Source organism: Polyergus mexicanus, unplaced genomic scaffold, assembly GCF_030449975.1.
Source record: "Polyergus mexicanus isolate NDT 795.1 unplaced genomic scaffold, iyPolMexi1.0 SCAF_9, whole genome shotgun sequence".
Lineage (NCBI taxonomy): Eukaryota > Metazoa > Arthropoda > Insecta > Hymenoptera > Formicidae > Polyergus > Polyergus mexicanus.
In genome coordinates this window covers 7,254,512-7,279,619 of record NW_027223329.1, presented here as the reverse complement: position 1 = coordinate 7,279,619, position 25,108 = coordinate 7,254,512, and the positions used below count along the sequence as shown (strand labels likewise).

At 36.1% G+C, this 25,108-nt stretch overlaps 2 protein-coding genes across 5 annotated transcripts in view; one reads left to right on the top strand and one right to left on the bottom strand.

The window, feature by feature from the left end:
• Stan (protocadherin-like wing polarity protein stan) overlaps positions 1-2,257 on the bottom strand; it is a 34,808-nt gene extending 32,551 nt beyond the window's left edge. For 3 of the 4 annotated variants that reach the window (XR_011447406.1, XM_070302177.1, XM_070302173.1), the window contains exon 1: positions 1,935-2,257. The gene's annotated coding sequence lies outside the window, so the exon portion shown is untranslated. Of the gene's footprint in view, positions 1-211; positions 259-1,934 lie in introns of those variants that run through there. The other variant, XM_070302174.1, reaches the window with a different exon arrangement.
• Positions 285-25,108, top strand: part of L(1)g0289 (lethal (1) G0289) — a 42,834-nt gene continuing 18,010 nt past the window's right edge. The window contains exons 1-7 of the mRNA XM_070302182.1: positions 285-365; positions 541-745; positions 1,910-2,217; positions 2,455-2,669; positions 2,861-3,292; positions 5,053-5,104; positions 6,605-6,739. Coding sequence (XP_070158283.1) covers positions 579-745; positions 1,910-2,217; positions 2,455-2,669; positions 2,861-3,292; positions 5,053-5,104; positions 6,605-6,739 — 1,309 coding nt within the window. The 5' untranslated portion in view covers positions 285-365; positions 541-578. The remainder of the gene's footprint in view (positions 366-540; positions 746-1,909; positions 2,218-2,454; positions 2,670-2,860; positions 3,293-5,052; positions 5,105-6,604; positions 6,740-25,108) is intronic.

The window sequence follows — 25,108 nt, the reverse complement described above, 5'->3', positions numbered from 1 at the left end:
GGTAAAAAGAAAAAAGGATCTTCTTTGTCGTTGATCCTTTTGGAGCATGCATTGTATATTTTATCGCTGTTGGCACCACGAATGAAAGCAGAATTTATAAAATACAAAGGCACCCGCATGTAAAAAAGAAAAAACAAAAGTAGAAAAAAAAATAAAAATAAACGACAATTTAACACAAAATAAGAAATAAAATACAGATTTGAATACCTACAGATTATTTGCGATGCTTGATCGAGTTTTGAATACGGAATTTGACGAGTATTTCGCGATGGTCGTTACGAGAACAATCTGCTCGATAACCCTACAAGACGACGCTCTTCTACTAGAGGACTTCCGGAGACTTGAGACGATAACCTTGATAATTAGTGAGATATATAAAATATCTTATATTTATATTAATATATTTAATTTTGAGAAAGATTCTTTCAATTTTTTATGGCCATGTGTAATGAAATATTACATAAAATATTATTTCATTAAAGATTGTGTAAAAATCAAAATAATTTATATAAATACATATATTGTATTTTCCTATTTCAGAATTAATCAATAATATACTGGGTTTAAATAAGTTCACGATGACGAGGCAACGAATTTTAACGTTACTGCTGATCGCTCTAGAGGGTCTGGTGAAAAAACAGACGTCTGTTCAGCAAATGTATGGAAAACAATGCGTCGAGTTCATCATGGAAATCTTCGCAAAGTGTTTGTATAAAGAAAACGAGAATTTCCAAGTGGATGAACGGTAATTCGCGGCATATAATTTGCATCAATATTTTTCTTTTTCTACGCTAATATGTCTAACAATTGAATTATGAGATGCATTTTAATCTAAATAATATTTTATAAACATTGTCGAATTAAAAAAAAAATTAAAAGAATTATACAGGGTGTGGTCCTCGTAACGGTCGCCACGATTTTTAAGGCACTTACAATAATCTGACATAAAAAAGTTTCAAACAAAAGTTGTGTGGCTTCAAGGGGGCCATAAGATGGTGACAATGATTTGACCTTGAAAAATCATTTGAAGGTCATGTGAAGGTTAACTTTAAAATCTTAAATGGAAACCCCCATTTTTTATTTAGTATTCTTGTAGCTGACATCGACAGCTTTCCAAAACACTATAACAAAGTATTTTTTTATTAAGTACTTTTTGAGTTATTTTATATTTTAATCTGACATATTTTGATATAAAAAATAAAATATTTCGTAAAATATTCAATTTTCGATAATTTTACCGTAATACTTCCATGTACAGAATAATAAGACAAATTAATTAGTGCCAAAAAAAAAAAAAACAAATAATTGTTTTAAAAAATACATTGTAAATAATTTTCTTAAAAACAATTTTTTTTTTATACTAATTGATTTGTCTCATTATTCTGTACACAGAAGTATTACGGTAAGATTATCAAAAACTAAATATTTCATGAGATATTTAATTTTTTATATCAAAATATGTCAGATTAAAATATAAAATAACTCAAAAAGTACTTAATAAAAAAATACTGTATTATAGTGTTTTGGAAAGCTCTCGATGTCAGCTACAAGAATACTAAATAAAAAATGGGGGTTTCCATTTAAGATTTTTAAGTTGACCTTCACATAACCTTCAAATGATTTTCCAAGGTCAAATCATTGTCACTATCTTATGGCCCCCTTGAAGCCACACAACTTTTGTTTGAAACTTTTTTATGTCAGATTATTGTAAGTGCCTTAAAAATCGTGGCGACCGTTACGAGGACCACCCTGTATATATATATATATATATATATATATAATAAAATCAAGAATTTATATATATAATAAAATAAATAATAGAAAAAATGATAAGGTAAATAATATACTGCGATATACTATTATTAAGATATCTAATAAATTTCTTGTTATATTAATTTTTCTTCGACAGACTTTTGTTAGCGATAGGCTCTTACGTTTGGGAATGCGTGGCGCGATGTCCCGTGAATCTTGAGATTTTCCTCAAGAATGGTGGATTGTATCCCATGCTGGACATCGTCGAGATCGCAAGCTATCTCGTGAGATGTTTGTATCTCGGTGCGCTAACCGACATGTGCGATTGCACCTTCTGCGGGCCGTGTCTCTGCACTTGGAGAGGCGTCGATAAGAAGACGGGAGTGATGTCCTTATTCGCGATCGTTTGGCGGGAGGAGGAAGATAGAATCGGCATCAAAAGGCGCGCCGACGGTTCGATAACAGGTAGAATTTCGTTAATCGAAACGTCGAATTACATTCGATTCGATCTCCTTCCTTCTCTTGATAAAGCTATTAAAAATTTTTCGATAACTGACGACGTTCCCGTTCAATCTACTCGAAAAATGCAGAGAAATCTAGAAATTTTTAAATATATTTTTGCAAGAGCTGCTTTAAATAAGAAGTTGCATACACTTTTTAAAATTATACATTAAATTAACTCTCGCGTTTTTGCAATTTCAGATACTGAATTACCTCAGATGGGTACAAAGCAATGGACAGACACTTATCGTTCACAGCTCACGGCAGATACCAGTCCCGCTATAATCGACATGATCGGTTCAATGCGATCGAAGATCTTTAGTATCTTGAAAATCATCGAGAGAGATGGCGATAGATACGAAATTGCTAAAAAACATTACAAAATCCTGCTCCACGAATTGCCAATAAAAGATCGCGTAAGATTAAGTATTCTTCGATGACCAAAGATCCGTTTGAAAAAGAAAAAAAAAAAAAAACTGACAATTCGAGTTATTCGCTTTTAATTTTTATATCTGAAATAATGTTATATTCTTATTTAATCTAATTTAATTTACTTAATTTAAGCAATACCGAAACAATCAAGTTCCTGATTTTTTTTTTTCCCCAGGTAACTTTATGTTGCGTTGACATGTACCTGCGACTGAAGCTGGGTCAAATGTGGACGGAGCTCAGTAGATACCTCGAGCACGCCGGAATCACGCCGTTGAGCGTGGACGCGCATCTAATCGCTCACATGATGAACTGGCACCGTTCCTGGGGTATACTAATCGAGGAGAGTCAGAGGAAGCTGATCGCGATCGGCAAACATGCGGATGAGATCGCGGAAAGGGACGAGTTCGCGAAGATACGCGACTCCAAGCTGGCGCCGGCCTTGGACGCATTGAACGAGGTCGATCGTATTCGTCGCACGACCCAACGATCGTACATGCTACGTAAGAAGGATCGACAGAGGCGACAAGTTGACGCTGCCCTGTCGTTTCCGTGCGACGCCGACGACGAGCGATGTCACCGGACGTTTTCGGACAAAGCAAATGTCACGGTAAAATTATATAAATCGGATATGAATCGCTGCGAGAGAGATAGAAGTATTAGTACTAATTACATTATCTCTCTGTCTCTCTCTCTCTCTCTCTCTCTCTCTCTCTCTCTCTCTCTTTCTCAGTGGTCATATAAAATAAATTCATTAGATTTGACAATTTGATTTTAATTTTTACTTGGAATAGCTTCTCCATAAAAATCAATTAAAATCTGCATTTTTAATGTTTATAATATGCAGGGTTGGGAAAGTTACTTTATAAAAGTAACTCGTTACCGTTACCGTTATTTTTTCTAAAAAGTAACTCGTTACTGTTACTCGTTACCAATTTTAAAAAGTAACTCGTTACCGTTACAGTTACTAAAAAGTAACGAGTCGTTACAATTTCCGTTACTTTTTTACAATACAAACTAATAAATTATTTTGCATAAGAAAAACTTTTAAAAAATTGTAAGCAAGATTTCATTCAAGGTTTATTACAAAATAAATGATTAAATTTTATCGAAATTCTTTATTAATTTTTAATAAAATTTCTTGCTCCATAGTATCATCATTTAAATGCCCTCTTTGTGGTGTTAATACAGAGCCACCGATGCTAAACATTCTTTCTACAGATGCACTGCTTGGTAGAGCTGTATTATATTTAATAAAAAGTTTTTTAAGTTTTGGATAGTCGTTTAACATTTCTACATTACAATTATTTGATTTTAAAAACCGTTGCAATTCTTCTTGTTCAGATTCATTTTGCACCGTTTTTTGCTCAAAAATGAAAAAATCATCGCGATCGTCAGATTTTCCAGCTTTTGAAGAATTTTCAGTTGATCGGATTCCCAATAAATCCTCCAAGTAATTTTCAGCACGTTTTCTTTTTTCTCCGGTTAACCAGTTTAACTTAAATTTTGGATGTAAACATGCTGCTATTATTAATTCTTTTGTTTCAAATATTGTAAGAAATCTAAAATCAAATATAGTAAATTAAGCGACATTGTTTGTTTTATTGAAATTAATACTTTTGAATCAATAGTTTAAAATAAAATAATATTTTTCAATTAAATCCTTATTTAAAATTAAATAACATATGTATTAATCAAATTAATAAGTTACCTTTTATTTAAACCTTGCTGAATAGCTTCAACTAACGAATGGCAATCTGTAAGGTCAGATTTATCGAGATTTTCTAATTTTCGTTGCAAGGTACTTAGAACTGGTAGTAAATGAGATTACAACATAATAAGAATGCTAATTGGTCGATTTGCTTACGGCTTTACGGTTAAGATAAAAATTTTATCACGCACAATAGCAAGAATAATATCTTAAATAAATGAAAAAATTTGAAAAAAGTAACGATAAAAGTAACTGTTAAATTCGTTACTCGTTACCGAAAAATGTAACGAAGTTACTTTTTCCGTTACAAATAAAATTTGTAACGCCATTACCGTTACAGTTACCGAAAAAAAGTAACTGTAACGGTAACGGCGTTACAAGTAACGCGTTACTTCCCAACCCTGATAATATCTTTAACAAAGAAATTTATATATAATTTTATATATTTGGTAAATTTATATATTAGAGAATATATATTTATAATATTTTCGATACTTGTATCTAATTAAAAGATAATCGACTTAAATATTTCAATCACACACTTAATTCTTTTTTCAAAAAAAAAAAAAAATAATAAAAATAAAAATAAATACGAGAGAATATAATTTAATTTGCTTATTCCAACTCTTATTTATTTCCTTATTGATATTCTTTTTCAGGCTATTCTCGGACAATATCAATCAATCGATAGTTCGCACCTGGGAGATTCACGTAACTTTATGGAATTACCCCTCGTGTCACCCCCTCATTCACTATACGAAGAAATCTTTTCTTCCTTCGTCGCTATTTCCGGCGATTCTCACTTTTATGAATGTCAGCTCGCAAAAGAGTATCTTATCGAGAATCTAAATCAATAATTTCTATATTTACGTTATTAAACATTCGATTTAAAAAAAAAAAAAAAAAAAACACGGAATTAAATAATTAATTGCAATAATTACATCTTCTACAAGCGAGACAATATTATCTTGCTACGGTAGAGCAGTTGTCCACGTTGTCGACAAGAATACCTATCATCCTTTGACAGTATAATTTATCTAACAAACATCAATCCATAATCTAAATAAATGAAACCCCAAGTTTCAGAAAACAAAAGATCTATTATTATTATGCAAATGTGTACTACATTATTTCACCTATATGGTATTTTATTTATTATTAAAATTTAACGTTTATTATTTTCTTATCGTTTAATTTCAATTAATTTTTCTTTTTGTTAAAAAAAAAAAAAAAAAAATTACGCCAAAATATCATCGCTCGTCAACGCGATACGAAATGCCGTTCGAATTTCGCGGACGGAAACGCACGATGAGGTCCCCTCGTCCGTTATCTGGCGGCAAGAGGCGCTCATCTAGATATGACCATCTAGATTCTAGATAATCTCACGGCTATATTGTCCGGGAGGGTGGGCGAGAGCGACTGGCGAACGCGGCGAGCGGCTAGTGACAGCGAGCGTGCCGTTCGCGTCGCAAGCGAACGACGTCGCTACCGCAGCCTCCGCCGCCGTCGTCCTTCTCGTCGTCGTCCTCGTCGTCGTACCGTTTTAAAGCGAGACGGGCCGAGCAACTGCGTGCTTCTACACGCCTCTCAGAGACGCGATTGTCCCTCGCTCGCTCGCTAGCGTCAGTGTGTCGCGCGCCGTCGTAACGAAAGCGCACGCTTTTCCGCTTCGTCTCGGCCCGCATCGTATCCGCACCGCAACGTGCGCGGAGCAGCAGCAACTTGGGAGGGGGGGGGGTGGGATTTTTTTTCATTTCGGAACAGTCACACCTCCGTCTTTTCGAAGCAACCTCTCTCTCTCTCTCTCTCTCTCTCTCTCTCTCTCTCTCTCTCTCTCTCTCTCTCTCTCTCTCTCTCTCTCTCTCTCTCTCTCTCTCTCTCGCGAGAGGCGATATCGCTACTCGTTCGCGCGGCGGCGCACTCTCTCCTTCCCTTTCCTCCCCCCCCCATCCTCTCCTTCTTTCTCGAATCTCTAGTCAACCCCGGACTCTATCCCCATCTACTTCTTTTCCGTCCGGTTCTCCCTTTGCCACCCGCGCCTTTGTCCGTCTCCCTCTTCCGTCCTTTTTCGCCCTTCGTCGTCGTCGTGAGCACGCTCGTGTAAGTTTCACGTGAAGCCCTTCTCAAAGCGGAAGAGAGGGAGGGAGAGAGAGAGAGAGAGAGAGAGAGAGAGAGAGAAAGAGGGACCCCTCATCGTCATCATTGAAGCAGATATGGCGCGCGAGGAAGAACGGTGGTGCTTCTTCAACGGCGCGAACGGACGGCAAAGACCGATGCGGATCCCGTTGCTGCTGATCGTCCTGTGCGCGCTTCTGGTTGGATCCTTGACGGTGATCGCCGAGCACGGTGAGTTTACAACGTGTACGCGTGTTACATGAGAATAGCGCGTGTATGCAAATGTCATTTGCGTATGTGTGCGAATGCGCCTTTCGATAACCTGTTGCGTATCACGGTGGATTCTTCACGGAGCGGGCGGCGACTGCGTTCGCGAGAGGAAGAGAAAAGAACCGAGCTAGAGAGAGAGAGAGAGAGAGAGAGAGATTTCATATCACGCCTCGAGACAAAGTTCTCTTAAAACGGGCAACGTTTAAAATTAAATTCCAACGAATTTTCGTTCACTAAAGGGGAAAGAAAAGGGGCGAGAAAAAAGAGAGAGAGAGAGAGAAACGGAGAAAAAGAGGGAAGGGTGGTGGGAGAAAGGGAAAGAAAAAAAGGCCTGGTCCGGGTGTATCTCTCGACGGCTAACTACGCAATTCCCCGACGACGCTTTGCTCGTCCGTAATCGTCGTCATTGTCGACGCTGCACCGATGCAACGGGATCAGGAACGCGCGTATCCCGTCTCGTCGGAATAAGGTCGCGTTCGCTCGCTCGCTCGCTCGTTCATGGCCGAAGGCGCCGAGCGATTGTACACGGTTAGCAGGGATGAGATCGACCGCGTATCGATGAAAGTTTGCTAGAATATATTCCATTACTTTTGAGAGATAAATAAGGAGAGAAATGCGACGGTTATCATCTCGAAATTCCGTATATATTCGTATTATTCATTCGTAATTATTAATATATATTCTTATAATATATATATATATATATAAATAATTACGAATCGTAAAGTAATAAATTAACTAATAAATATAAATATAGAAATAACAGAAAATGTCACAATTAACATATTGAATAGATTAATTAATCGATATTTTTCTCTCCCCGAGCCCTTCGATTTAATGAGTTTGAATGTTTTTCTTGAAATTACAAACGTCACGCGACACCATAATCGTCTTGTCATTAAAATAACGATCCGATCACTAATTAGAAAAATCACGCTTCAGGACTGATACTCTGTATTTTTTTCGTCTCCCCCCTCCTCTCTCTCTCTCTCTCTCTCTTATTGTCGAATAAATTTATCATTATAAACGTCCCGATATCGAGATAGAGAGATAGAGAGAGAGGAAGATGGAGTGCTCGGGCGCGTGCGACTCCTTCGTTCCGATTTTCATCGCTGGGAATAACGGTACGATACATTTGTGAGTGACAGTTCTCTCAGGGGGAAGGTTACCTCGGGTCATCCCCCACGCGCACGCGCTGTTGACGCGCGCGATTTCATGATGCAAAATCGCCGCCGCTATTTACTCGCGACAGAATCGCGCTCGCGTATCGCATTCTTTTATTGTCGTAAACGAGACGATGATTACAGAAATGACGAGCATTCGTCGATTTCGTCGGAAAGAAAGAACTCCAACAATTGTTGATTGGTATTATTGAAATCATTGGAATGTTATAAGCGAACATCATCCATTGATATCGCTTGTTACAAGCCGTCGTGGACGCGAGCTTCTGCACGATTTCTAAATAATTAGAATTTCCACCGGATACAATACGAAATTCAATTTCGTTTTAAGCAAAACATTATTCGTTTAATGCGATACAATACATTTATCGTGCAGGCGCGAATCTTGTCAAATAAAATTTTAGCTGATTCGAATTAATTAAAAAACATTATTTCTTCGGGAATATTCCGTTTTCATGAAAAATTGCCAAGTAATTGGTCAAGGCAAGTTGCTCGGTTGCATCGGTTTTTACGACGTTAGCATTTTTTTTCTCGCCTCGATGAATGTTATTTAATGCTCGAACGTCAAGACGTAAACCTCAATAAATTCTTCTTTCATTTTGCCTTCTGTAATCCATGTTGTTCGGCGCATATTGTGTACGTAATTCTTTGTCGTTCGCAGATGGCTGCTGATATTTCTAGACAAATGTTGTTCTCGTCAGGGACGAGAATACGTTTCATGAAAGCGAAGACGAAGAGACGAAAAAAAAATACGAATTATTTTACGAATACAGGAAAGAGATACGTCGTGTCTTCGTTAAAAGACCGCGCATCCATTATTAAATTCTTCGTTTATTTAGACGCTTCTTCTTCTTCTTCTTCTTCTTCTTCTTCTTCTTCTTCTTCTTCTTCCTTTTTTTTTTTTTAAATCGTTCCATCCGGAAACAACAAGATTGTTCCTCCGGTATTTTTGTCATAAGTAATTTCCCCTCCCCTCCCCCGCCCCCCCCCCCCCGGTCAAAAAAAGTACGAAACTTTCACGCCAATTATACCAATGCTTGCTCCGAAACATAAGGTATATATCTTACAGTTACAAAATCGATAACGGGAAAATATTTTATACACCGTAAATTGACGGCGACTGCAAGTATTATCGCGCGGTGCAACAAGCCGCTGCATCCATAATGCATTACGCCGGCAAAGTATTTTGCAAAAATCGATGGATTAGTTCGTAATATGACAAGGCAGGCCTCATGAATCCTCGTGTCGCTTACATCACACCAGCTACGCCGAGTATAAGTTATATACACGGCGATTATCAGGACTGTATTAAGTTGGGCCTTTCTTAAGTTGGATCCGTGTGTCAAATCTCGTCACGTTCCGCAAGCTTTCATACCATTGGTCCAAAAGTCCAAAGGATAATGACAAACGAGACGTTCTCCTCGTTATAGATAGATCGATTATTTCGCGACAAAATTGCGGATATTAAAACTGACCGCTCTTAAAATGGCGGAATTTAATTTTTTATATCGGTATCGACTATTGGATCTTTCTCGCGCGATTTTATCGGGATATAAAAATAACCCAATGCGTTTTATATAGAGTGAGTGAGGAAAGGTAAAAAAAAAAAAAAGTATAGGAGAAACATACATCCGTCCCTGTTAAAGAGCAATGCGTCGAGTCTTTTAATAATTCAAAAGGATATACGTGACCCCTGAGTTGTTTGTTTTATCTCTACACACGCTGTATTACATTATATTTGATCGCTTTATCGTATACGGTTATCGCTAACAGTAGCGATGGACCACGCATTTCGACAGAGATATCGAAAAATAAAACGAGGCGATAAGTTTAGATTAACGTCTCCGTGACATTCGATTACACGATACCGAGAAATTTGTGTATACAAATCTTAGTATACATATACAGAATGACTAAACTCTTCCCGCAACTTAGATAACACAATCGATTTAATGTAGTAGATTCACTTCAACGGAAGAGAGATTAGATTTATATATTTAGAATTCATTGAGAAAGATCAAGTTTTTATATTTAGAATTCATTAAATCGATCTCCAAAGTATATTTACTTTGTACCCTGTAGAGCGTTTCAACAAGTACGGCTCCAATTTGTACCGGTAGCTTGACTCACGCAAGAGGCTGCTTAATTCGCGAGATTAATTTCAAGTATTGGATGATTGCATAAGTTCGGGCCCGATTTTCATAGATGGCATTAGGTTACTGCATGGCGGAGTTCTATTGTTTTCGTGTGGTAATTGTTGCTTACACCGAATAGATGACGTTGTCTTATGTCAATTTAGCGTCAGACATTGTTCAGATAAGTCCATTTGTGCATAAGAGAAATCATTAAAAATGGAGAACGAAAAGGTGCATTTGCGGCATGTAACGCTATATGAATTTCGGAAAGGCGTGAGTGTTGGGATTGCACAAAAAAATATTCAAAGCGTTTATTTGGATCGCGCTCCTGCTCTCCGAACAGTCAAAAAGTAGTTTGGCAGATTTCGAAATGGTGATTTCAACATGGAGGATCAACCCCGCTCTGGACGGCCTTCTGGCATTGATGATGACATTGTGCATGCCTTAATGGAAAGAAACCCAAGGATTACAACTGAGGATATTGCTGAGAGGCTGAACATCGATAATTCAACCGCTTTTCGTCATTTAAAAAAGCTTGGATACATTTCCAAGCTTGATACGTGGGTGCCGCATCTCCTGACTGAAAGGAATAAGCTGCAGGAAAACTGCAGGAGTCGCAATGGGAAATTCTGCAGCACCCGCCATATTCTCCAGATATTGCGCCTTCAGATTTTTATCCGTTCCGGTCTTTGCAGAATAGTTTAAATGGCAAGAATCTCAATTCCGAGGAAGCTGTCGAAAACCACCTTACAAACTTTTTTCAAGAAAAACCAAGTTCTTTCTTCAAAAATGGAATCGACAAGCTTACAGATCGTTGGAAAACCATTGTAGAAAAGAATGGAGACTATATAATTGATTAATAAAAGTGCTATCTCTAAAATATAATCTATTGCAATCACCCAATATTTGCGTCTCGACATTTAAAATTCTATCGAATACGATCGCAAGATTCGCTTTACGACGTGAAGATCGAGAACAAGACGATACGGAAAAGAAATATGCAAAAATTCCAATTCAGAGCATAAAAAAATAAGAAAAAAATTAATAAACGATCACGCGCGTATCATGGAAGTCATTTATGACGTTTGCCTCGTAACACTTAACTCGTTTACAAGCGCACAGAGACAAGTTTCGTTCGGCTAAGCGCGTAATTCCGCTGCGGGGCGAGCGCGTTTTAAATGCGCTTTCAATCCCGCCGAGAAGAACGCACTCCTTTACGAAAGACAAACAGGGGCTATCTCTTCGATCCGATAATTTTATGCGAAAACGACTTAACCGCGACTAACGGTTATCGATGAAATAAAATTTCAAACGTAAAATTCCACACACGAATATCAACGTATGAATCGGCATAATTCAAATCTTAAATTTTACGCGAGCAAAATCGTTTTCGTGTAACCATCCAATTGTAACGTCGACGATTATTCGTAATTGATTTAATTATTCGTAATGAATATTTCTACTAATCGTCGAATATTTAAATTCAAAAACATGTTGTTCTACCCCAAATTGGAATACGTTCTTAAATAAATATATTTTCAGCATTTTACCCTATAGATTTGTATTTCTCATAATTCATATATCGATAATTCCGACGATTAATCCGCGACAAAAATTGTCCATCTCGAAAAGAGTGTTCTTGGCTAGAGTGATTGTTCTCCCTCGTGCAAAGACAATAAGGGAGGAAGGAGGGGGGGGGAAGGGGGATGGGGATATATATTGTATATATATATATATATATATATATATATATATATATCGCGTTAAATATTCCCGGAATGTGAAGTTCCGCGGACATATTTTTGCGACACCCGATATCCTTGCAAAGCGAAGCGCGGAAACGCTCTTAGCGCGAAGTGTAGAAATTTGTCCTCGTAACACTTTGCTTAGCTCGCATGCATAATCTCGGCTCTTCCACTACAACGCGTCCACGCGATTAAATTCGACGTAATAGCACATTCGAGATACGTTTCGACCATCAACGAAGGGTAGGGAGAGAGAGAGAGAGAGAGAGAGAGAGAGAGAGAGAGAGAGAGAGAGAGAGAGAGAGAGAAAGGGAAGGGGATTAAAAAAAATATATATATGGTTACGAAAGTCTCGCGCCGCAATTATTTCGGTTTCCAGCAACATTTCTAATTTCTGTCCACTTTCCGTTTATATTACATATACGTTGCAATTATATGCGTCTTATTAGATTCCTCTAGGTTTCTCCTTAACCGCATGGCCTGATCGTGGTTTTTTCTTTCTAACTTGTCATGCATATACATTATGAAAACACTAATTATGAAAACATTACTTATAGGCCGATGATTAAAATGTAAATGTACGGAATGTTTTTTTAATAGATGTTTCCATATGAAGCGGAGATACTAAAAATCAATTTGTAAAATAAGAAGAAGACAGATGCAAACGGATATCAGAAGAATAGAATTTTTCAGTGACAAGTAATAAAATACATCTATTGTAATATGTTCGAAGTGAAGAAATTGTAAGAAAGTAGATCTTCAATTAAATTTATATATATATATATATATTTATCGAGAAATATAAAATCATTATCATTTTGAATTAATAAATCTCGAAAAAGTCTCGAATATAATGGAAGGAAACATTATTTCATCAATTAAAATTTTCCAAAGTATCGCGTTATCATCATGGAATATGGATGTCTTAACGCGTTCTTAGAGATAAAAAAAAAAAGTTAATATATAAATAAAAAACACAAGATAAATAAACTGTCAAAAAGATTTTTTTTTTTTTTTTTTTTTGCTTTCCGGAAATTCTTTTACGAGAAATTTCAACGTCATCGCGAAGGAATTCTGTTTACTATTACGCGCTCTCGCCGTCGAAGGGGAAGAGGAAGAAAGTTCTTATCATTGCATCGATCTACTTCCTTTCGGCACACGTTTTCCGGCGTTTGTAGGGGGCGAAAATGAGGGACAGATAACCGTGTACGATGCAAGTCGCAAGTTTCTATTCACGTCACTAGCGACTCGCGGCGAATGAACGAACGTACAACCGACAGCTCATCCATGAGTCATGGCTTTTGTCATATTTCCATCGACGTAGAAAGTTCAACGCACTCTCCTCGCTCTACGCTCGCCGTTACACACCTTTCCGTATAGCCTGGGCTTCGAATCGCTCTATTTTCGCTGACGTTTCGCCGGACTTACACTCCAACTGACCCCGTTTACATCGCGGAAGAAGCGCTGCGTGAACAAGTCGCGTCCCCATTGACGGGATCAATAGTCACGATAGAAACGTTATTGAAGAAAAGAGATTGGGGGAAAAAAAAAAGGGTATTTCAGAGATATAGAAGCACAACCATCGTGCAACTTGATTCTTATTTATATTGTAGTCTGGCAGTCTTATTCTATAAAAGCGTGCACAAAGGATATTATTTAGCACTCCCAATTTAAATTTTAAACGTATATAGAGATCGAGATAATTTATATAAATTTATATGTATAAAAAATTTTTTTTTTAATTGCGTCTCACAAATATTGTTGAGCGAGTGTTAGAGATTTCTTCTTCTCCTCATTAATATATATTTATCTGTTTGCTTGATCTTTTTCTTGCCGTTCTCATTTAGATAAATTAAAATCAATTGTGTGTCTTTCATATCATTATGTTCTAATATTTTAATTTTATCTTTAAATTAAAGGTAACAGAATTGAAGATAACAAGATTAACGAAGATTCTTAAAAAGAAATGTAGATCGAAATATTTTCTCTTGTACGAAATATGACAGCCTTTTTAGGTGTTCTTCTTTTTCTACTCTTCATTTTAACTACACATTTAATCTCATGTTTAATCATATGTCTGCATGTAATTGCGGATATTTCGAGAGACATTGATGAGTAAATGGATAAAATTCTAAATCATGTTTATTTATATATTCGCACGTATTTAAAAATCGCTAAGGTGAGTGAGTAAACTCCGAAACGTCCACATTAGTTCAAGGAAGAGTCACACATCCGTGACAATACTACACGTGGATACGCGTACATAGATATCCTACCGTACACGAAACCGTGACACTTTGTACCTTGGCCGTAAAATAGCGTGCCCTTTCTATATCTCTTTCTCCCTCCTGCGATTAACGATATTCAATGTAAATACGAGTGTTCCGAAAGAATATCAACTTTCATTAAAGTCTTTAAACACTCGATATAGATAAGATATATTGCAAATTTTCAGCTCCCGATAAATGTCACAAACTGCAGCGCTTGAATCAAATCTTATCACGAAATCAACAATTAGATTAAATCACGAGGCACATCTATTATTTGCGCGCGTCGTTCAATCGTTCCATCTATCATTGCTGCAAACGCAATAAATTAAAAAAAAAAAAAAAAAAAAAAAAAAAAAAAAGTTAAATGAGAATTTTTAAACGGAGAAAAAAAATTAAAAAGAAAAAGAATGGAAAGCGATAAGTTTCGAAATAATATTAGAAACGTTCTCGGTCTTATTCGGGAATGGGCCTTGTGTCAGTCTGGCGTGTGTCGATGCGGTTGCGTTAACTCCCTTTATTACGCGCGCTTTTATAGGGGACCGTTGATGCACGGCAATATTGCACACGCATATTGCTCTCGCAGAGACGAAGATGCGTACACGCGTCCGCACGTATCCGGTTTCGATAATGTATATCGTGTCGTCGCTCGATATAATCCGTACGCGTATTTCCTGCGGTAGCGATCGAAGTGTGCCAAATATCAAACACGTCACTCGTGTCGTTATAAATATATAGCTATATAAAATTAGTATACGTAAATAAAAATAGAATTATCACGCCGGTATACAGGATGTCCCATTTTAATCTCCTCAGGCAAATATCTCAAAAACCAAGCCCGGAAGAGAAAAATGTTTCAGACAAAAGTTGTTTGGTTTCGAGGGGGCCATAGGATGGTGACAATGATTTGACCTTGGAAAATCATTTGAAGGTCATGTGAAGGTCAACTTTAAAATCTTAAATGGAAACCCCCATTTTTTATTTAGTATTCTTGTAGCTGACATCGAGAGCTTTCCAAAACACTATAATAAAGTATTTTTTTATTAAGTACTTTTTGAGTTATTTTATATTTTAATCTGACATATTTTGATATAAAAAATTAAATATCTCGTAAAATATTTAGTTTTTGATAATCTTACCGTAATACTTATATGTACAGAATAATGAGACAAATCAATTAGTATAAAAAAAAATTGTTTTTAAGAAAATTATTTACAATGTATTTTTTAAAACAATTTGTTTTTTTTTTTTTTTGGCACTAATTAATTTGTCTTATTATTCTGTACGTAAAAGTATTACGGTAAGATTATCGAAAACTGAATATTTTACGAAATATTTTATTTTTTATATCAAAATATGTCAGATTAAAATATAAAATAACTCAAAAAGTACTTAATGAAAAAAATACTTTATTATAGCGTTTTGGAAAGCACTCGATGTCAGCTACAAGAATACTAAATAAAAAATGGGCGTTTCCATTTAAGATTTTAAAGTTGACCTTCACATGACCTTCAAATGATTTTCCAAGGTCAAACCAATGGTACCATCCTATGGCCCCCTCGAAACCAAACAACTTTTGTCTGAAACATTTTTCTCTTCCGGGCTTGGTTTTTGAGATATTTGCCTGAGGAGATTAAAATGGGACACCCTCTATATTCTTGTACAATTGTAATATTATTAGAGTTAAAGGAAAGTATTCGATGGGGGGGGGGGGGGAGGGGGGGCTGTGTTTCGCGATACTTAATATATTATCGCGTGCGGAGAGAATAACTATTGTAATATATCCATTGTATTTACATATATTGTACTTACATATAAAGTTCGCACCGACGAATGATGCGCGACAGACCGTTTTAAATCGCTCTTCCTTATTAAGCAAACTTATACATATTCCTCTCTCCTTATTCTAATGTAACACACATACACGCGTGTAGATTATGACCGGCGCCACGCGTGTCGGCTTTATCATACGACTCCGCTTAATGAAAGATATCTTTAATGCGCTTTGGGTTAGGCTATCGTTATCTCGAATGCGTCGCGAGTTACAAAATAGCTTCCTATATATGTAACTGTGTCTGTTTTAAAAATATTATATATATATTAAATATAATAATATTAGCTCTTATCTGCAATCGAAAGTCTGCAATTGAAAGTCTGCAATTTTATTGTACAAACGTTAAAAATTTTTATTTCATTAATTATAAATATGTATGAGATGAAGAGAAAGAAAAAGAGAGAGAAAAGCATTAGTTGAAATTAATGTTATTTCAATTGATCTCACATCTCTATCTAAATATGGATTTAAAGCAAGGAAGAGGAGGCGTAATAAATAATTCGCTCTGAACAAAGTTACATTAGAAAAGGATTACGTAAGAGCGTCTGCGCACGCGATCGTAATTCCGTTTCTAAAATTAACGAGCGCAATGAAAAGCGGCGTCTGGGAGGATGTGTGTCGGAGAAATTTCGTGGAGAGGAAAGGGTGCAGCAGCGCGCGGACATAACCGGACACCCACGTGGCCCATTTTATACGCTCATTAAGTCGTCCGCCTTGTGTGAACGGTCCTAGCGATTAAACTTGATTGGTCTGTCACTCGCGATGTACGTTCGCCGTATCATATTTATTCGATGTCTCATTTGAAAAGTGTACATACGAGTGCTCCCTTTAATTCTTCTTGAATCATTTCTCGCACGTAATAAATGAGACATTAATTTATGCAAAGTATCAATGACATTTCACGACACTTCGTAGTGCCTGCCAATCGAATTTCATTTTTCATTAACTACCACCAGAAAAAAAAAATAAATAAATTGGAACTACTTTTACATCTAAAAGTGTCAAACCTAATATTTTTTCTCTATTAATTATCGCGAGTCACGAGAATACTAATCAATCAAGTTTATCACTTTCGAATGCGTTCAAAGGGTTTAAGGGCTTCGTCGATTAGATGGCAATTCGCGCTGAAAGAATGCAACCGCGAGCGTGAAATTATACGAGTTCATTGCACTCTCGAGGCGGGTTGCGAGCGCGTAAGATCGGTCATCCTTGCGAGAGCGCGCGCGCGCGCGCGCGTGTACACGCGCGTGTGCTCGTCCCGTCACGCGTAGGTGGTGGCCGTCGCGCGTGCGTCGTTTTACGCCGGAAGCATGTCGCTATTGCATATATTATAATATCGTATAGGGCCCGTGGCTTCGCGAGCGCGGATGTTCTCGCCGACAATTTATCGCCATCATGTTTATGTTGAATCATTCTAACAATGGAAGGATTATATCGTGTGTGTTTACGTTAAAATGTCGTAAGAACCTGGCCGTATCTTTGCTGTCAAATATTTCAGTAATGCCCCTCTACCAGGTTTACAATTTATTATATTAGGTGTACAAATAAGTTTCCGCCGTTTGACAAAAGTTGGCGCCACCAGTAAGTTATGGTTAAAATTGTCACATGTAAAACGTCCTTATCGTAAGATTGGACATCAGTCAATAACATAACCTTAAAATATTAGTGATTTTTTATCAGTATAATATATTCTTTTGTGTGCGAAAATGTCGAGTTTTGAGCCGAATAAGCGTCATTTGCGGGAACTTTTGATTTACTTCTTCAATTTGAAGAAATCTGCAGCTGAGGCGTACCGATTGCTTGTAGAAGCATATGGTGAGGCTGCCTTAAGTGAGAGAAGTTGTCGTGAGTGATTTCAAAAGTTTAAGAACGGTGAATTTGACATCGAAGACAAAGAACGTAGCGGAAGGCCGAAAGTGTATGAAGACGCGGAATTGGAAGCATTATTGAAAGATGGGAAAAAGTAGTGGCAAGCGATGGACAATACTTCGAATAAAACATTAAGTTCCGTTCTTTCACAATAAATGCCCAATTTTTGATTAAAAACGGCGGAAACTTATTTGTACATCTAATATATCTTAGAATATTTTATTTTTCTAACATTTGTTTGTTATCATTATCGCATTGATAATTTCCTATTTTCATAAAAATAAAAGAATACGTTATCACAGGATTGAATGGAATCAAATCCTTGGAGGGGGAGAGGGGTGGAGGGGGGGGGGCTTATGTTAGCTCGACTAGTAAATTAAACGATACTTGCGGGACTGACAAATAATCCGGCTTGCCATCGTTAATTGTTACATCGGCATCCTTTTGATGTCTGCAACTGATAGGAGCGAAGGGACCGCGATAAGTGGCTCCGGTGGCGCCGCGCGCGACTCATCGAGCTATTCTTGTTGGCGTGCCGGCTCCGATACGGATTATTATCCCAATTCATTCGCGACATTAGCGAATTGTATGCAAGCAGATGCGTGGCGTTAAGAGATTATTGGACATATCGCAATTCTAAGATAAAGTGTATATGATAAGTGTGGGAAATAGTTTTTGAGTTAAACTTGAATTACTCGACAGAACATATCGAGATTGATTTGACATAAATAAATCTCTCAGTGCTTCTAGATTAACATTAAAGCTGTGTTTTAAAAATATATCTTATAGTAATATAAATTTTTAAAAGAGAAATTCTTTTTACATCTATTTTATATTATTGGTTTGAATTTTGTTTACGATGTATTATATCTTTAAATTTTTATCGGAAAATAGTTTACGCCTTTTCTCGTTTATCGTCAATAATTTCTAAATCCATCGTTGTAAATGGAAGACACTATCGCGTATTTGTATGGGTAATTATTGTCTGGGTAATTAGATAATTGAATAACATATACGCATCCTGTTCATTTTGTTGTTTTCCCTAACAGTTTCACGAATCTAGAAGAGGATTCTTAGGATTTAAAGTAGCATAATCCAATGCGCGTAAATTATTTTCTTGCCATGGCTTAAATCCAACTTTTACTCTTTTCCATGATAAACTTAATTACTGAATAGAAAAATTGTATAAAGAAAAATTTTTAATTATAATTCTTTTTGCTAAATATAGTATAGAAAATATTTTTTTCTAAAGATTTTACTGGTATATTTTTAATTTATTTATATATCTCATTCTTATATATATATGCGTAAAAATAATTTATAACTCAATAATTTATTGCATATTCTCTGAAGAATAAAAATCAAAATCGATGACATGATCGAATCAATAAGGTTCTTGTTCATGAATGAGTCAATTCAAATGTCGGAGAATGTTAGCATATGATATCATCCTATCGACCTTGTTAATTGCAAAAGATCTTTCAACGATTGACTGAACGATTACAAATTACAGACACACACATACACACACACACACACTTTGCATTGCATTGCTCGTTTTAATAGAATGGATCATGTCATCATTGCATAAAGAGAACTTGTCAACGCGAACGTGACGAAAAAATTGCTTTATCGACAAGTTATGGGAAGACAAAAGATATATTTAGCTGATCCGATAACTAATTTATTTCGACATTCACATTTCGACACACGTACACACATATACACAATAATCCATTAATATCAATGTTAAAATATGATTGCTTTGACAAAACTTTTAAAAAATTTCACTCCCATAAATTTTTTATAGTAATAATAATAATAAATTTCTGATCTGATAATTTAATAAAACTAAATTTATAGAGATTATTTATAAACTAGTTTTATTTATTTATATTAAATTATACTATTTTAATATTTCTCCGTAAAACAATATTTCAAAGAGAGAAACGTATCTATTATTTTCTACGCGATCTTGAGTTTGAATTAAGATTATTATTACTACCACGTGCCGATAATGATCAGTCGTGCACAATACCGCGATGCAAAATAGCTAACATCACCGTTTTACATATTATAATGTGTTTGCTCGAGTGCGAATCTTGCTTACTTGCCTGTTGCTCTCTATCGCTTCTACGTGTATCGTTAGTATTAAATTAATAAACTCACCTGTTTTCCACATATTTGTATTTCCTTCCAATTATACGCAGCTCTTAATCGAAAAATGATGAGCTTATCTATTCGATAACTTTCGTATAGGATAAGTGGACAATATGGTAAGAGCGTCGATATGTCTAGAAAGAACAATTGCTCGAGATGATTTATTTTAATGCAGCTGTTTTATCATGAGAAGAATGTTTTGCGATCCATTTCTCGCTCAAGCTTTCACCGCTCTCGCCGAAGACGGAGATTTGCCGCGACAGCTCCGTTTATTCCTTAAGAGAGTTTCTCGTATTTCAAGGAAAATTTAGAAGAAGTTCTTCGCGTGGAAATAAATTCACTGCTACATGTAATATATACAGAAGGGCGGACAAATATTGATTACACATACACGCGCGTACACATTACGCGCTCGACGCCGCAACAGACATGCAAATATGGCTTTATGGCCAAGAGATAATTAATTTCAAGCGAAGGCATTAAGACAGAGTGACTACAACAGGATGCAATTATAACGATGACGAGAAAAAGAAATGGGATTTCGTTCTGCGCATTTGCATAGGAATTCTTCGATCGCGCTGTGCGAATACATACGCCGTGATAATAATTAATTAAGTTTCGGCATAAATCTTTGTCGATAAAAAAATTCCTCTAAGAATTCGCTCTAAGGATTAATTCTCGGTCTCGTTATTGATACGTACATTCCTTATGTATGTACCATATATCTTATTTAGCAATAAGGAATTGAAAATTTTTCATTAGAAATACACACAATATAAAATTAAAATTTATTAAAAAATCATCACACGATGAATATTATAAACATCTATACATACATATATATATATATATATATATATATATAAATTGTAAGTTAAATATATATATTATTGTATTAGGTGTACAAATAAGTTTCCGCCGTTTTTTATCAAAAATTGGGCATTTATTGTGAAAGAACGGAACTTAATGTTTTATTCGAAGTATTGTCCATCGCTTGCCACTACTTTTTCCCATCTTTCAATAATGCTTCCAATTCCGCGTCTTCATACACTTTCGGCCTTCCACTACGTTCTTTGTCTTCGATGTCAAATTCACCGTTCTTAAACTTTTGAAATCACTCACGACAACTTCTCTCACTTAAGGCAGCCTCACCATATGCTTCTACAAGCAATCGGTACGCCTCAGCTGCAGATTTCTTCAAATTGAAGAAGTAAATCAAAAGTTCCCGCAAATGACGCTTATTCGGCTCAAAACTCGACATCTTCGCACACAAAAGAATATATTATACTGATAAAAAATCACTAATATTTTAAGGTTATATGTTATTGACTGATGTCCAATCTTACGATAAGAACGTTTTACATGTGACAATTTTAACCATAACTTACTGGTGGCGCCAACTTTTGTCAAACGGCGGTAACTTATTTGTACACCTATAATCGTAATAATTTAAATATATATATATTATTGTAATTTAATGTAATTTTTGCTATCACTGATTTTTCCTCATGCTTATCAAAAATAATTATCAATTATTCTTGATAAATGTGATTTCGTCGTAATTTATTGGACAATATTGTTTATTAATTTATTAACGTCAGGCACGAGAACGTTATTTGCATTTATCGCACAATTCTCTTGTCGGATTAATTGGGGCAAAATGTACCGTTTGTCGACTCTGAACGAAGAAGGAAAGAAAGACGGAATCTCATCTCCGTATCGAAATAAATCGTGGGAATCGTTGAATCTGCCGTTTCTGCCGTATCTATTCTCGTGAAGCCCCGTACCGATAAATAGAGAGTTAATTACCGCCGCTAGATTGCCACATAGATTTTGAAAGCGTCTATTAAATGCGGATCTAATTGCTCAACCGATAAAAAAATCGTCGATGACCACACACTGTATTTTCACGTTATATCGCGTGGCTTCCATCTAGAAAGGTGCCATTTATGCCGCCGATCATTCTATTGTACATACGATATAATTCATTAATTGTTTTTATATATTATTATTTTTATTTTTATATTATTATTCTTAGCTCAAATTTATTTTATAATAATTAAATTATGTTCTAATCTCCCTTTCTCGTTAAATGGATCGGATAAATGAGCGAGTCTCATGGTCATCGTTACAGTCGAGCAACGTTATGTTCGTGAAGAAAAACACGCGTGCGTTATCTGCGCCAGCCGTGCAATCATAGATTCGTGCGCTTTACATGAATAATAATTGATATGCGATAATAATAATAAATCAACATCTGTTTTTTAGCGGTCGTTAATCTGACGCGTGCGCGCGCGCATCGTTAATGCGCGAGATTGTCACTTTCCAACGATTCCTTCACCGATCGCCGATTATTTTGAATTCGATTTGGACAAGGATATTAGCAATAGATATTTGTATCGTACGATATACATTTTATCAAGATTTAAATGTATATTCGAGATAGATTATTTACGCGAATAAACGTCAATGATAAATATCAGTCTTCTAGTCGGGTTTCGCGAAATTTTTGTTCTTTCGATATTGCACATGCGATATAAGTTGCAGACAATACGCTGGCAAGACGCAGTTTGCACTTATCTACGTGCATTATCTATATTTTATGCGATAATAATTTTCGAGCCCGCGCTAACGAGCGCGACGAAATAGTCATCGGAGCGTGTCGCTGACGTATTTCGCGCGAATATTTCATCGTCGTCGACGAAGGAGACAGGTATACGTTCCCGTATGTGTGTATCAGGCTTGAAAAGTCGTAGTCTGCCGGTTTTTTTTTTTTTTTTCCCCCGCGAACACGGGGCCACGTTCTTGCGTAAGCGTGTGGTGTGACTGACGCAAAAACGTCATCCTGCTCTCGTCGTAGCGTATCGTCTTCGCTCCGAAGAAAACGTTCTCGTTCGATTTTCGTTTATCTTTTTGCTCAGGATGCGTTGCGATAATTTCTCAATCGCTCAAAAGATGGATTTATATCACGACGAGAAGTTAAACCCGATCAATATTCTCATGTACAAATTAAAATTATATTATAAAAAAAAAATTATAATAAATATACAAAGTTTCATTTTAAATAAAATTAATACGTAGTAAACTGGAAGAATTTTTTTTTTTTACAAATTGTTATGCATTTTTCAGTTTATGTAGTCTTTATTCGCAGCGGAGTCAAATCTGTCCCTCTAACACGCAATCGTCCAGCTGAGTTCGCGTTCTGGTGCAAGGCCAGGGAATTTGCGTTTTTCCCCCTTCGTCTTCTTTCTTTTTTCCTCGAGCTAGAGAGGGAGACATATGGAACGAACAATGGTCGCTTTCACCGAAAACCGCGTCGCTGGCGAATGAGCGAACCAACGAACGAGAACGAGAGCCCCAAGGAAACAGAACAGACGATGGAGGTCTTTGGCCCTCTCGTTACTCCCTCTTCTTCGCACAATTTGTGTTCTGCGCCTCTCTTCGCGCCCCTTTCCTCTGCTTTTATTTCTTTCCCCCCCCCCTCCCCCCCTTCTCGTACCCCGGGAGGACCGATTTTACGACTGGTGACGAACGAACACAGCAACGATGACGACGATGTTTGCGTCGCACTCGTGTCATTACGCCGCTCGCTGGCCTGAATAGCCTTCCTGGCGTATCGGTTCGAACGCGCGTCGAGAGAAACTCGCACCGAAACCGAAATCATATATATCACGCCTCCAAGAATATTAATTAATTGAATTAATTTTTGCATTCATAAAAAGTCTCCGCTTTTCATATGACAAATCCATGTCCTCCCTTGGAAATTCATATCTCTTGAAAATCTCTTGGATAAAAATTTTTCTTTTAAAGGTTTCTCACTCATGTCGCTTATTCTTAACATATATGTTATAAAATGTATATTATTTCATGAAATTTTAAAAACTTAAGAGAATAATTAATAATTGGGAAAAAAATTTATGAAATAAAATTATATGTTTATATAATTTATTTATTTAATTTAATTACATATATAATTTTAAAATGTTTTCGAGAAATAAAGAGGAGATAAAAATTTATCTGACTTGAATAAATTTATCTTTTAATATGATAAATTATAATATAACAGAGGATTTTTTTTCTCTCGTACTCGTCTAATGGCCAAAGCGTAATTTCAAGCACGATTCGCGAGGAAATGGTCGATTCGATTCGCCGATGGTTTCAAGATTACCGGTTCTCTGGCCATCGATGGATGGCAAAGCGTCACGCAAGACAGGAAGAAAAATTCCCCCGCGTCGCGTTTACGTATGCGGTGATGCGCGGACGAGCGATTGTGAGAATTTCTCACGTGTCATTAAACTATCTGTACTTCCGACGACTGACTGCGGTTGCAAACCTTTGTTCTATTTCCCTTGTCTCGCGCACGTTGTAAATAGAAAAAAAATTATACGACTCTCGCGAATAATGAAGAGACACACCGCAAAGAGCTGTAAACTTTTCAATTTTTCTCTATTAAAATTAAATTAAACTCAAATTGGTTTATAAATTCTCTTTCATATATACATTGGAATTTAAATTATTAAATGTCTTAAAGCTTGGAAAATTTTGAATCTGAATTTTCTCTCTCGTCAAGCACGACATTTTTAACGACATCAAAAATTCGGTGACATTTAGTAATAATGTAATTTAGTAATAATTTATTTAAAAATTTATCGCTTAGAATTGTCTGAAATTTAAAGACAAGGAGAGAGAGAGAGAGAGAGAGAGAGAAAAAGTGCAAACACACACATACACATTTAAAATTACTTAAAAAATATTTAAAAAATAAACTTTATATATACACAACACAGATTTATTATTTATAAAAATATATGTTATTGTTGTATATATATTTTTATATATACGCTATTTATATATATATATATATATATAATAATTAAAGTTTGATATATGAAATTATATAATTTAAATTATGTAATTATGCGCCCATGCAACGCATTTTTATGATTGGTCGTCTTTAAAAATGGAAAATTATATAAAATATAGAAGAAGTATTTTCAATTATAAAAAAATTATAGAGGAGCAAAACTGTGAAAGCAGAATATGTTAGCAGGATGTGTTACTTCATCGTATCACTTCCGGATGATAAGAGTTTGTGCAATATCTCGCGGGTGTCTTATCCGTATCACTGACATAATTGTC